This window comes from Alosa alosa, chromosome 13 (genome assembly GCF_017589495.1).
Source record: "Alosa alosa isolate M-15738 ecotype Scorff River chromosome 13, AALO_Geno_1.1, whole genome shotgun sequence".
Lineage (NCBI taxonomy): Eukaryota > Metazoa > Chordata > Actinopteri > Clupeiformes > Clupeidae > Alosa > Alosa alosa.
This window is the reverse complement of record NC_063201.1, coordinates 28,185,049-28,199,975: the sequence shown is the minus strand read 5'-3', so window position 1 is coordinate 28,199,975 and position 14,927 is coordinate 28,185,049. Positions and strand designations below refer to the sequence as shown.

Genomic DNA, 14,927 nt, shown 5'->3' with positions numbered 1-14,927 from the left:
ACACACACTCCGTTTCCACGCTCCCGCGCAGTTTATGTGCATCAGAAAAGAAGCAGGCTGCGAAAAATGACGAGAGAGAGAGAGAGAGAGAGAGAGAGAGAGAGAGAGAGAGAGAGAGAGAGAGAGAGAGAGAGAGAGAGAGAGAGAGAGAGAGAGAGAGAGAGAGAGAGAGAGAGAGAGAGAGAGAGAGAGAGGGGGGTGGGTGGGAGAAAAAAGGCAGCATGCATTTTGTGTGCGTCTCGTCTCTCGCTCTGCAGGGAGAGCGGTACAGGTGTGGCGTTCTACAGCATGTTGCTTTTCCATTAGATCACATCTTTCACGTTACACCAACCTGTGGCTGCGACCTGCGTTGACTCTCTCTCTCTCTCTCTCTCTCTCTCGCTCTCTCTCTCTCTCTCTCTTCCATGAACCATTAGAGTGTACTGTACATGTGTGTGTGTTCTCCGTAACGCTGACTGCACATGTGTGTGTATTTATTGCGCGCTCATAATCTACACTGTTGGCCAGAAATCACCTCAGCCCACAGTTTCCTCCCATACAAATTAGATTTAGCCAGGAATTACTGTCTAAATTAGAATTTAATAATAGAGAGATTACTCTCTGATTTATTGAGCATGAGCTAGCCTACACATGGCTTTTGAAGGCGCTAGGTTCACATTGAGCTACAGGGGATGTTAATTGCCAAGATATATTTGAGCAGCTGTATGGCTATGTTAAATAGCTGTAAAAAATGCAAGACTTGGCTGCAAATGTTGGACTGCGTTCACAGCGAAATGAACATTTATCCATGCGTGTCTCTGATATTGTTGCATTCTATTAGGCCTGAATGATCTAATGCGCGTGTCTATCATAGTGAACTTTTTAGAGGTTCGTAGCGCTCTCCCAGAAACTAGCGAATTCCCAACAAGAGTAACGCCCGTCCAGGGTCTCTGACACAGCCATATCTCAGACTTATTTCAGTGACTAATCCCGCATGTGACGCAAGCACACATTTTATACCTACTAATGAATTACAGTTATAGACACAGTAAGTTCAGGACACATCGTAATTTCATAGGCTATTGTAAAACAGATATCTTTGTTTATTGATTGCATCATAAAATAATACCAATGAGAACATCATAAATTAAGTTTATTGTCATTTTTATCTTGTGTCTGTAACTGAGCTCATTTATTTAGTTGTTTACCACAGTAATATGCTTCTCTAATGCCTTCATGTATGATATGGACTCAGGTTCCGCGGAGGGCCAGAAGGAACGTTTGGTTCCGCTGATCCAAGGCCCATCTGACACCAAGGAGCTCCACCAGAGCCGCTGGCTGAACGAGCTGCGGAAGCCAGAGTCACTGCTCGCCCCCGACCTGCTTGCCTTCTCCATTCAGGTGCCACAGCAGGGCGACGACTGCCGCAACTCAGGTGAGGAGGCCCCCTGTCCACACACACACACACACACACACACACACACACACACACACAATCTCTCTCTCCCCACCACACACATTCTCTCTCAAACAGAGTTACACACACACACACACACACTCTTTCTCTCTCTCTCTCACTCTATCTCACTCTCTCGCTTTCTCTCCTTCTCACCCACCCACACACACTTGTCCCTCACCCCTTCTCTATCACACACTAGTGTTCTGGCGTTCTCTTGGTCAACTTCTGACCCCACACCCTCACTGTTTGGGGACAGGGAATAAGCCGGCCAGGTCTGCTGCGGTGGGCTCCAGGTTGGGCTCCGAGGTATTAAATGTTCTCGATGGCAACCAGACAAAGGTGACTGGCACCTCTGTTAGTTCCCACACCTGGGCACCTGTGTGCCGCTAGACGCGTATGCCAGACGAGCTTTTCCCATATTCGACAAGCGAAGGAGCACCAAGAAACTATCAAAAATGGATGCAAATCATCAAGCCCTGGCTGCAGATGCTAGCGGTGTCTGTTACACTTGACGTTGTTTGGATGCTGTCGCGAGGCAAACGTTGCTACTTTCCAGCCGCTCGCTCTTGGATTCCCTGACCAGGAGATTCCCACTGCGTGTAGGCAGCTGTTTGAGACAGATTTATTGCGGTCTCGCACACAAGCACAAACACACGCAAAGGGAGAAAAGAAAAACAAAATCCCCGAAAAAATCCCAAAAATCCTACATCCCGGGAAACCTTCACCTGCGACCCAGTGGAGCTCTGACGCCGCCCCAGGGCTCCACATCAGCTGGGCTAACCATCCAGGCAGACAGGGAGGCCGCGTTGGGGAAGCCAGGAGCGCCGGGCGTAAAGACAATACCTCGGTAAGCCAGAGAACCACGGCCAGGGCCTGGTGCTGAAGCGCCGACTGTACATCACTTTAAATGCAGGCCGCTGAGACGCGCCGAGGGCCCGGCTCTGAATCACGGCGTGCTGGAAGCCTTAAACATGTCAGCGGCCAGACGCGGCAGCCCTTTGCCGGACCGAGTTGAGCCGAGCCATCTCTCTCTCTCTCTCTCTCTCTCTCTCTCTCTCTCTCTCTCTCTCTCTCCCCCGCGACCCACAGAGAGAATCCTGGGATAGCAACATGAAACAAGCGGGGATTTGCTCGGTGGGAAACCCCTTCTGAGCTTCCAGCTCCCTCTCTCCTCCCGCCACCGTGGCTGCGCGCAGTCCATCACCCGAATGTGACACTTTATTTACAGGCTCCACGCATAAAAGGGGAAACATCTGAGTCGCAGAGTTAGAAGCAGGGGGATCCGGAGGGAAGCCCCCGGCGCAGATACATCATCCTGCCTGTCTGTGTCTGCTGCAGCGCCGCTCCGCTCCGTCATCCAGCTACCAAGGCCTGCGTCAGGCCTCCCCCTTACTGGCAGACTTTAAACAGAGCGCCGTATACAGTGACATGGGACCCTTCCACTCCAGCGTGCGTGGAGATGGGGGTGCACTTTTTTTGTTTTGTTCTGGAGGTATCACAGTAAATTCTGCTAAGTGCATAGAGGACCATTACTATGATTTAGGAAGCATATTATTTCAGCAAAGCAATGCCTCATAAATGCGCTACATACTTTGGAATATTAAAACCTGATCCGAACAGAAAACAGGAGACAGCGGACGAGAGGCGGATAGGGATGGTTCCCAGAAGCCCTGGCTGTATCTGCTGCAGATGTGTGTCTCAGCTCCCTTCTCCAACACCCTCAGTCTCTCTCTCTTTCTCTTCTTATTCTATATCTCTCTCACTGCATCATTTTCTCTTTGTCTCCTTCACTACACTACCACATTCTTTCTCTCTTTTTTTCTCTTTTTTTGCTTTTCTTTTTCTTATTTCTTTTCGGCTCTCGCCTCACTAACTCCTTCCTTGCCTCTGTAACTTCTTTTGTTCCCAAAGTTGTTAAACTTTCTTTCTTTCTCTCTCTTTCTTTCTTTCTTTTTTATGTTCTTTCTCTTCTACATCTCTTTCCCTCTCGTCTGACGTTCTTTGGTTTTGTTCTTTCTCTGTCTTTCTCCTGTCACCATTTTGGGGTGCAAATTGAATGCGAGCCCATGAGTGGAGTGCATGTGAGCACACTCCGTATTTCTGCCAAGTCGTCCTTTAATGTCTATTAGACCTGTCAATATGCAGGGGGGAGAGTGTAAAGTAACAAGATCCCCTCCATACCATGTAGGAGCACATTTTCTTTGTGTGTGTGTGTGTGTGTGTGTGTGTGTGTGTGTGTGTGTGTGTGGGTGTGTGTGGGGGGATCACAGAGAGGATATATGTGTGTTAGTCTGTTTTTCTGTTTAACCTGAGAGTGATGTGGGAGCTCGCCAACCAGTTAACCCCCTTTGTCACATAACACCTCAAATCAATGCGTCTTAGAATCGAGATTTGTCTTTTCAGTACTCATTCAGTCCCCGCAGCGATGTTGGAAGTCTCTGGGTATTTTTGTCCCAATCACATCGCAGCTCATACATTTGAAAAGTGGCCTTGCGTCGTCTGGGAGGTACTTCCCAAAGCCATTAGAGCAGCTCTGCAGTCTCGCATACTCACTCTACTCCCTGCACTGCATGATAAATTTGACCTTTTTTTTTCTCCACTGTGGACATGAAACGTGGATTTCAATATTATATGGTCATGAACTCTTCTCCCTTGGGCTTTACTCAAAGTTCAACGTTTGCGATGGTGACATTTTTAAATCATGGAAGCGCTTGGCTCGCAGATCAAATGAATTTTTATTTGTCCCATGTGGCACTGTTGATTCTATTTAGCGAATAGAGTCCTTTTTTTTGATCCCCGAGGAATGTGATCATTAGACGTCCATTGAAAGAGGGAGCTGAATGCTGTCAGACACCAAAGACACACTGGAGACATTACCCAGCGACTCGTAGCCATCTCTCTCTCTCTCTCTCGACTTTATTTTCGATCTTTAAAACAGCTCCCGGGTCCTCTGTGTATAATGCCATTTAAGGGATGGATTTGTCTTGCTTGGAGTCTCAGTCCTGATCTTACCCTATAAAAGAGAGCAGTCGTTAAAACAAGTTAAAATAGGGGAGTCAGTCAGTGAACATGGTATGTAGTTCAGTAGGATTTTTTTCTTCCCCTATTGCAGTAGAGCTTAAGCACCCTGCTGTGCATAAAAAATCTGTAGCACTAAAATCGGTGAACGGACCGCTTTATCAAGATGTGCCATTTTTGTTTCGAAATAAAACTTTTTGTGCTTTTAGGCTTTGCATATCGTTGCCAAGGCTTAGACAACAGAATGTACACCAGAAGGCGATTTTTTTTTCCCCCGAAGCGAAGAATATTTCTAGTATTGTTTATTGATGTGAAAATGCCGTCACGCACATTAATGAAAGCAGTCTCCTGTGATCGCGTTCCTGCATAGCATTGTCTCCCAGTGTTTCTGACAAGCTGGGGAAACTGACGTGGCTCTTGTTGGTTATGGAGTCTAAACGAGCAGCGCCAGACGTGCCGTCGGACCGACCGCACATTTCTTTGTCTTCTTTTTCTTCTCTCGAATTCGTCGACGTAATCTCAGCCCACATTCTTATTACTGTTTATAATCACCTTGAAACGACTACATTATTCCCAGTCTAATCTAGTTTATTTTTTTGCACTCGTGTTCTTTCTTTTTTTTTTTAAACACGTCTTAATCTCTCTCCCACAAAGTCCTCTAACGAAGATGGGTTGGCTTTGAATTTGGCCATCTACATATGTTTTGCATCTAATTGTTTACCAGCGAATTAAAACAAAATTCCAATTTACTTAGAAAATGGGAGTTCGGCACTCACAAAATACTCCCGTAGACTCAGACCAATATGTTTTCATTTAATGAGGCTGAGGTTGGAACATACTAATAAATTAGACACAATTAAAGGCGTGGGATTTATCACAAAAAGAACCAAGCAATGTGGCTTTGAAGAGTGTGGCTTTTATAGACCCTAGGCTGTATATAATAATTTCATACTCAGTGTTTAACCCTTTGCGTTACAACGTGTTGGTCTCACATCAGTTCTCCTAATAGCTATGGCCGATCCAGAGGGGTCTGCCACCAGCCATTTTTATTCCATTACATTTCTTCTTTATTTATTTATTTATTTTTTTTTTTTTTTTTTTTTTTTGGCAGATTTTTTGGAGGGACATACTTTAGTTCTTTTATAGTTTTTAGTCTGAAACTTGACTGCGTGCGCCTGCGCATGCGCACTCTCCAGCTTAGTGGGTAACGAGAACCAATATGTCACGGAAAACAAACAGTCAACACGGGCAGGAGTTTAGGGAGAGAGTGTCTTTGTTCTTGTGTGTGTGTGTGAGTGGGTTTCAGTGTGTGTATTTGAGTGTGTGGGTGGGTGGTGATGATAAAGTAGATGCTCATGTGACTGCAGCTGAACCCGGTGGCTTACTGTAGGTCAAGGCCACAATCCCAGGGTCCTGCTCCCAGCTCCGATGCTGTCACACAAGCCCACTCTTACTTTGGGAACAGTGGCTTGTGTGGTCAGAGCACCCCCCAGAGTACTTCAGCTCTCTGTCGTGGGGATTGGAGGTGGGGGGATTGCTTTGCAAAGGGACGTGCAGAAATTCAAGTTGGGGGGGGGTATGGTTTGGGGATGGGGGTGTGCTGTGTGTTGTAGTGCTGCGACCACCCCCCCTCCCCCACCCCTCCTCATGTGAACTCAACTCAACTGGGTTACAAGTATGCAGGTGTTCTCCCACCCCGTCCTCAGAGGAGGGGGGCGGGGGAGGGGGGTGTAGAGTAGAGAGGGGGCGTCCTGGGGTGGGCTTTATGATCATAAGAACAGAGAAAGCGAAAGAAGGAGAGAGAGAGTGAGAGAGTGAGAGAAAGAAAGAGAGAGCGCATGTGTTCTCCCCAGGCACGCCAGCAGCTGCGAGACAATGATTTATGCCTCTCCCAGAACTGGGGGATTTCGAAATGTTACATTTAATCAAACGCACGGAGAGTGGAGCAAATGTTAAGGATGTTCCATATAAAGCATGCAGTTTTGATCTCTTTACCATACCCGGCAAGCTGTGGGAATACAGGAACAAAGTCATCTTTAATCTTAATTTAAACATATTGAGAGGGATTATGAAAGCAACAAGGAAGTAAAGAACTGCCGAGTGCAGTAATACTAAACATATTTATCCTCCTAATTGATTTGAAATCTTTTTTTTTTCCTCTTTTTTTTTCGTCGTACATTATTGGCCGAACTTTAGACAGACGGGAACAGAATGTTTCAAAGGTTGGTGTTTACGCGTCCGCCACCCCAGCAGCTGCAGTGAGGCTGGGTGTTTTTTGGCGAGCGGCATCTTATTTGCACTTCCTACAGACGTGACAGTTTAATTAAAGCTTTTGGGAGAGACGTCATGCACCTGAACTGACACCTTTGGAGAGTGGCGGATGATTTTGAGATGAGTGCTGGAGAACAGGAGGCCCCTTTGTGAGGTCTGACACCACGTTTACGCAGTCGTGCGTGACGGACGGATTAGAGGACCTCAGCCATCTTCGGCTAATCTGCGTAAACAAAAGAAACGGCTTTTTTCCTGAACGTGAATGACGCGTCGCTGTAGTGTAGCAAGTGCGCCAGTCTTTGTGGTTCTGGATTCTCGTGTGTGTGTCTGTGGGTCTGTGTATATTTGGATATATGCCTGTTTTGTCATTTATATATGTGTTGATACTTGTAACTGAAAGAAAAAGAAAGTGTATTCGAGTTCCTCATATACATCTAAATGTATTTTTGGATATTGTGGCGGTGGTGGCAAAAAAAAAGTCTGAATGAACTTGTATGAAGTAAGAATTTGTATCAAGTTAAGTTACATATGCATTTAGAGGAGCTGGGGTCAGTGAGAAGTGTGTGTCTTTTTGAGATAGAGAGAGAGAGAGAGGGCGTTGAAATATGGGATGTGGATATGAATGTTCATCTGTGTGTGTGTGTGTGTGTGTGTGTGTGTGTGTGTGTGAGTGAGTGAGAGTGTGAGTGAGAGTGCATATGGAAGCACGAGCCAGGTGGACTCCAACAAGACCTCACCCCACCGACACGCAGAGCAGAGTAATAGAAGCAGGTGGACTGGGGACCAAGCTGGGCTTTGATCAAGGGCCCTGACGGCTGGTGCCCTTGAGACCTCTCTCCATCCCACTCAAGATCCTCAACCCCCCCCCCCCCCCCTTCCCTCAGTCAGCCTTTGGTCTGCTCTCCTCCATCTGAAATCAGATCTCCATATGGGTGTGCAGGGACCCATGCAACTGGGCGTGAGTTTCGGGGTTCCCCTGGCAGAACTCCCTGTCTGAACATCTCGCAGGCCTCTGGCAGCTCCTGCTCCATCACCGAGGCGGCTGCATGTAAACACGAGCTCCGTCTCTGACAGACATGAAGTACAGGAGTGATATTCTGGTGGGCATCCAGCCCCATGCCAATTCCATCAGCCTCAGCGTTGTTAGGCTTTTGTTGACTTCCTGTTCAGGCACCCTTCTGGCATGGCTTGGTTACCTGTGCCTGCCTAAACCTGTTGTGGACCTTCATCACCCAGAGCCACAAGCGCAGAGCATTTATTCCCGTTTTGCTGGCTCTCGTCGCCGCAGGGCTGTTGTCTGGGCCTGGCTGCTGTTTTGATGCGCTCGGCTCAAGCCGCCGCTGCTTTCCAAATAAGCCGTGCTCACCGGGAGGGAAGTAATGGAGAGCGACACGCCATTTCCCAACATGACAGTTTGCTTCTCGCCCCAAAAGACCCACCGCTGTTGGCCCTTCCTGCAGCTATGTAAACATCGGCGTGTGCGTCTGACCTCGCGGGGCCACTCTGGGCTTCTCGTCAGCTCCATACTGTAGCCATGTGGCTCTTAAGTAGGTTACACTTTGCCCCACTCTGCTTACCCAGCCTCAGGGGCTAGGGGGAGTTAGCATGGGCTGGAGAGTAAACACTCACTCTGTTACAGGGAAACCTTTTCACCTCTGAGTGTTTCGCTCTTCCTTAGAATTTGAAGCTAAATAAGCCTCATTTGTATATACAGCTACTATTGGAGGAGCTTTGCCGTAAAGGTCAGTTTACTTAAATTGCGTGCTGAGTTGCATATTTCTGTCTTTCTTCACAGATTGCATTCTAAGTATGCGTCCTAATGATCCATTTTGAAATGTAATGCAATGAGGGCTTTAAGTCTACACCACAGTCTTGGTTTACAGTTGCACTCATTAGTACTTTTCCTCCCTCAGTCATTGCAGAAGGGAGCTCCTCTGTTAAAAGTATTACCAACTCCTTCATCGGAAATATGCACAGAGACTCTCCCAGTGAGCCCTCCCCTCGGTGATATTCCCCTCCGTCCTTGATTGAAATAAATGGAAGGAAATGGCTCATCGCGTCCCGAGATGCCATCGTCCGTGTAGAGCAACATTAAGCACGTCAGGGCAATTGATTCGGCGCAGGGGGGGGAAGCGTAAGGGGTAAAAAGGCGGGCGCCTCCTGATCCCCACTGCCCAAACGACGGCCCATTACTCTAGTCGGCGAAGTGTGAACTTGTTGGACTACTTAAAACACTCTCACAGTGCTTAAAGCAGCCAGGGTGTGTGGGGAAGCCAGGCTGATCTCACCTCCCGGGTCCCAGTGTGGGTGGACATGCTGTGGGGAGGGGCAGGTGGTCACGCTCACAGCGCTGTGGAGATAAATGTCGGTCGCTATCAGGAGCAGGCCCGCTCGGGAAGCCCGCGAGTGTGAACAGGGGTCACTCTGGGTCACTGCCGCTTCTCATCACAAGGGATGAGAGAGAGAGAGAGAGAGAGAGAGAGAGAGAGAGAGGGAGGAAAGCAGTGCCTGAGAGAATTGCGGCTGGCCTGTGGAAACCGTTGCTCTCTTTTTTCTCTCTCCACTCCGTCATTCTGTTGGCAGCAATTAAACCTGTTACAGGATGAAGTTTCTTTGGCTTGGGTTGCCCCTGCTCATGAGACTCTGTGCATGCAGAATTATAATGTGGATGTTTAGACAACCATATTCACAAACCCCTATCAAGTCATCCAGTGACTGTGTCAATTGAAGTATAGAGGAAGACGTGATGCATTAATTATCGGATAATGGTGCATAGTGCCTTAGAATAATAGGTTTCTTTAATTCTATAATTTAGAGTTAATGTTCATTGAAGTGCTTCTGGTTTGCAGTGAATAAACTGAGAACTGACATAGAGACAGACATAATACAGGAGTCAGTTCTTCATCTCTTAATGTCTAATGTTTGTGTGTGTGTTCTGTAAGTAAGAGAGAAGAGAGGTTGTGTTTGTGCTATGGAGCCATCACTCAGTGATGAATAAGCTATGCCAAGTGTGGTCATCTCTCTCTTAGTTTCAGGCAACCCCCTACACACACACACACACACACACACACACACACACACACCTCAGTCTTCCACTGGCCTGTTAAAATCATGGGAAAATGAAGTCCTTCTTCTCTCCCTCTCTCATTGTAAAGGGGGCCATACCCTTTGGCTACCGCGCAGCTGGAAAATTTTGATCTTGCTTGTCAGCTACTGGGCGTAATGCAATTCCCAGGGCACCGGGATTCATTTTCCACCAAGGTGCAATTCATTTTCAGTGTTTGTCAGAGGAGACACTTGTGCCGAATGCCTTTCCACGGGTCCACTCGAGAGGTCCAGCGGAGTTTTTCAAGTGCTCCCTGCCTGCAGGGTCATTAGAGTGAGTAATTATAAATGAAAGTCCTTTGTGAGAGGCATTACGTTATCCCACCCGCCCGGTCCAGCTCCTCGCCAGCTGGTTCTGCTATTTCTCTTTTTTAGCCACGCTGCTGCTGCGGCGGCAGAGAAGAGCCCTCGCAGCTCTGGAATCTTTTAAAGTGGAAGGCGAGGGGGCATTGAAAGCTGTGTTTCATTTCTTTCTTTCTATCTCTCCCTCCCTCTCTCTCTCCCTCCCTCTCTCTTTCTGTCGGTGTCTCTCACTTTTATTCACTTTTAAGTCCTGCATTGGTTCTTGGGAACATCCATGCTAACTTGGTCACTGAAGTGTACCTTGGTAATCCAGGCCTTCCATGTAGCTTAAAGACTGTTTACACTTTATCCAAAGCGGGCTAAGTAGCTAAAAGAGGTCAATTTTGTTAACCTTATCTAATTGAATGTTGTCCTTGGATCAAAGGTTGCCACATTCCAGACAGTCAGATCAAATGCCATAACACAATCAAAACAATTGGCTCCCTTGGATGGCTTAATCACTGAGCTTAATCACTTTTATTGCCGAGCATTAGAGCGGACATCCACTGAGAACGCCACCAGTCACCACGCTGCCCTGTTTCACGCCACTCATCTGTCTCTCTCTCCCTCTCTCTCTCTCCCCCTCTCTCTCTCTCTCCCTCTCTCTCTCTCTCCCTCTCTCTCTCCCTCTCCCTCTCCCTCTCTCTTTTTCTCTCTCACTTTGTCGGCATCTTGATGTGTTCTACCCCGCTGGAGAAACTAGGTTATGAAGTGAGGTGAAGGGAAGCCATTAATCACACAGGATTGTTTATTAACGAGGTAAACCATTCCAGCGGGTGCTTCAGCTAGTTCACAGAGCTCTAGGCAGGGAAGTAATAAACAGGTTATAAATTATATTTGCACTAAGAAATAGAGACAAACGTGACTCAAATGTGTGATTACACAGACATTATACTCATCACTGTGCAACTGAATGAGAATGGCTTTTTAAATGATTTTAAGTCGAGTTTAAGTACATTTTAAGGACTTTTTTTGTGCGGATGGTTCATGAATAGGAATGGCACAGCACATTTTATGGTGTTTTTTTTCTCTGGCTGAAGTACATTAGGTCAGGCAGAAAGCTTTAGGAAAAGTGGAGTGGAATGTCCCTGGAATGCCCCTTCCGTGTACTGCTTTATGATCTTCCTCATTACCCCTAGGTTTCATTACTTCTGTTCCATCCCTGGTCAAGCCCCCACGGCCTCCCCTCCAGGCTCTCCTTACCGCACCCAGTTACTGATTCATCAGCGGTGAGAACCCGAGTTAAGATGCGCCCGGGCCAGCGCAGCAGGTAGTGTTCTGAGCCGGTAGCGGAACAAATTGGTGTCTCCCTGGGTGAACGAAGACATCAAAACATGAGATGAGTGTGGGAGAGAGGGGGAGCTCATTAGCTTTCCCTCCCGCTATCAGCAACCCACTTTCCCAGAGTTCTCTGAGGCGGGCCCCCGGACGGCCGCTCCCCACTCTGCGACGTGCGGACCTTAATCCCCCCCCACCCAACACTCCCATCAAAGAGTGTAAGAGATTAAAAGTCATTTGCGCCTGATACGTCCCCACAAAAAAGCCAGGGTTGGGCTGGGATTTTATATGCAGCGGATCGATGGGTGGAAGCTCGAGGGTGGACAGAAAAGAAAGTGTTTTGTGGAAATCCTTTGACACTGGTGGGACATTAATCTCGGAACAGCCGCTTAAGCTGTAATTAATTAATCTAATTACGCCGCGTCAGTGGGACAGGAGAGAGGAGGAGAGATTTCTCACAGCTCCAGCTGAAGTTAAAAAGCCCGTAATTAATAGAATCAGCCAGTAGGAACCGGAGGGGCTTTCGATTCACTGAGATGGAATGTGACACCGCACCACCGTGGAATTCTGCAGTCCGAGGGGGAAGGACAGAAAGGGAGGAGAAGGGAGAGGGAGGTAGAGAACGGAGGAGAGAGAAAGAGAGAAGGAAAAGAGCGGGAAAATGGATAATGTGCCAAACGGCCCAGAGGGAAATGTCTAACGGTGTTCTTCATTTACTTCTAAACATTAAAAGATATTGTGGTAGCCCCTTGTGCTGTAAGCTGTTTGCCAGACGAATGCTAATGGTGCTGTGGGCCTTCTCTGCAGCTGGCTGCTCCTGGTGAGCCCTCAGCACAGTTTGGAGAGCCTCATCTCTCTACTCTTCTCCTAAACCATTCCCATTTGTGTCAGTAACAGATTGACAGAGCTGAGGTCTCTTTTGCTGTCTAAACACATTTACTCTCCAGAGGAACACATACAAGCTCCTGGACTGGGAATTTGTCCTCCCTTGCAACGTCCACCCCCTCCAGCCACCCCCCTCTCCCCCCCTTCCCTCTGTTACCACCACCTACTCATTTTCACCACGTGGAGCATCACTCATCTTATGAGTCCCAGTTCCAGACACACTTTACTGTCTCTGCCTCTCAACCACAGAGACAGTCACCAGCAAACCAACGGGAAGGGGAAGCTTGCCAGAGTGATTGGCAGCTTAATCCACCCCTCCCCTTCCCCTGACATTAAATCAAATCACAAACACTATCAGATCAGGGATTGAGGAGCGCGAGCTCGGCTTTTGCAGCTCGGAGATATTGGAAGCATGTGGGCCCCCTCGACGCTGTCTCGCACGTAGTCGTCGCCGTGGCTACTGTGCTTCCGTGCGAGTCACGGAGCGCTCGTGATTAGTCAGAGACGGGGCTTCCTGTGTCGTCTTTCTCCCGCACGTCGCTCGACCTTCTCGTTTCTTTAACTCCACGTCGCTCTCCGGCCTGTCACTGCTCATTTGAAGACGGCTCTGTTGAAACTACAACCCCACCCACCCCCCCACCCCTCGGCTGCCTCCTCTTTTTAGTGATTTGGAGTCGTCAACAGGGCCTTTGCCTGGGAGAGTCTCTGCGATACATTAGCAGCAGACAAGATTTCCTTTCTTATGTCTTGCGAGACCGCCTTCGGGCCTGTGTGTCTCTGACAAAACAGTCTGGCACATCGTCACATGCACAGGAGGAATGCTGAAAGTATTAAAAGTATTTATAGGCCGATCAGTTGCCGTGGCGTCTCCCGGCAGTGTGTACGGGAAGTGTGTTTGAGTAGAAAATTGAACGAAACAAACACAAAATGCAAAGCCGGTCCTCTTCAGTAGGTGTTTCTGCACGAGTGGCTCCAGGCTCTCCTCCCACTCTTGCGAATGCGGCGGGTGTCCTTGGCCTGCGCATCGCTCGGCCATCATTCCACCGGTCAAACTGATAAACATTTACTCGCTCCGTGTGGGAGTGGGAGCGTTTGGCTGCATGGGCTGATATTTAAGAGCGCCTGTGCACTGTGTATGATTAAACAGTGATGGATGTCTGGTGCGCTCAGGAGAAATGAATGGGCTCCTCTCCCAAATTGTGCACTCAGGGGCCATAGTTCCACTGGTGCTGGGGGGAGGCTTTGTCATGCACTGCAAGCCGCTCCAAGACAAAGTGCACAGACGCTGCCCTCAGGGGCTTGATCATCTCCCTGCTTTTTTGGTTCACATTACAAAGCATATTAGAAAGCGTCCAAGTGGAGGGAAAGCACTTTTTTTCAGCCCTGGCTGAAGCAGCTTTTGGACTCACACAGGCCTCAGGCCTCCATACCCTGAGTGGAGGCTCTGATGTTAATGGACGAGCGAGGCAGTCGCTGTCGGATGCATGACGTGCCGTACAGCCCGTCATCGTGCTGACCTCGGCGAAGCCCCTGCTTTGACTGACGGCGGCTAACATCCACCCGCAGACGCAAACGGCGGACTTGGCGCTCGCCCGCTCCGTGATTTCACGCTCTTCTTTCGCCCTTCACTCCCGCTCTCGCTTTTTTTCCCACCTGCTGGCCAGCCCGCGACTTACGTCAGCCTTCCATCGCGTCAGCGTGTTTCTCTAAGCGCCATTCATCGCTCCCTGCATTCCTACCACACTCCTCATATATATTCTCTCTCTCTCTCTCTCTCTCTCTCTCTCTCTCTCTCTCTATTTTCTCGGTGTGTATGTTTTCCTGTGTGTATGAGCTAATCATAACAAAGAGCGGTCTTGTCTGTGTATTTTTACTCCTGACCCAGAACGTGCGAGGGGTGGAGAGGTGCCAGTGGGACGCTGTCATTGGGTTTCCTCACTGTTCGCTCGCACATATTAAATATCCTCGTCAATGTGAGTGGCATGGCCACTTTCTACAGGGATTAGATGACCGTTATGGAGGCTAGGTTTGGATCTGGTGAGTCCTTGTAATGGCTTGAAGAGATGCCAGGACCTGCCATTTAATACAGAGCTCTACATTCTTCCTATGCTGTTATGCTTTATTTAGTACAGTTTGGTTGTAGTACTTTGTAGTGTACTATTTCAAGGGTGTGTGTTTGGTACATGGATATAGTGCAGTAGTAGCCTCTAGGTAGCATGGTTATCTGCTCTTCAGAGGGAGCTTTGTTCTGTCTGTGTGGAAGCCAGTAGCATCAGTAGAAGTGGTCTGGCTGTGCACCTGGATGCGTACCAGCAGGTAGTGATTTAGGCCCTCAGCCCTCCCCCCCCCACAGCCCTGCCAGCGCACAGATGCCTTAATTAGGGCCAGAACCCAGCCTAGCCCCCACGCCCCCACACCACCAGGCCCCGTCCCCAGTCCTGTGCCAGCGCTGCCTCACTCAGCCGCGTGAGTCAGTCTGTGCCACCCACACTCAGACGGGCACCCGGACAGACAGACAGACAGACAGACAGAGAGAGATGGATAGAGGCGGAGGTGTAGAACGAGAGAGGCATGCAGACGGATGTCATCA

The 14,927-nt window shown here is 48.6% G+C and overlaps 1 protein-coding gene across 1 annotated transcript in view; it reads left to right on the top strand.

The window, feature by feature from the left end:
- The window catches only part of LOC125306527 (vacuolar protein sorting-associated protein 13B-like), a 341,904-nt gene that overhangs the window by 97,050 nt on the left and 229,927 nt on the right, over positions 1-14,927 (top strand). Inside the window, 1 exon segment of the mRNA XM_048261942.1 lies at positions 1,235-1,414. Within this exon segment, the coding sequence (XP_048117899.1) occupies positions 1,235-1,414 (180 nt within the window).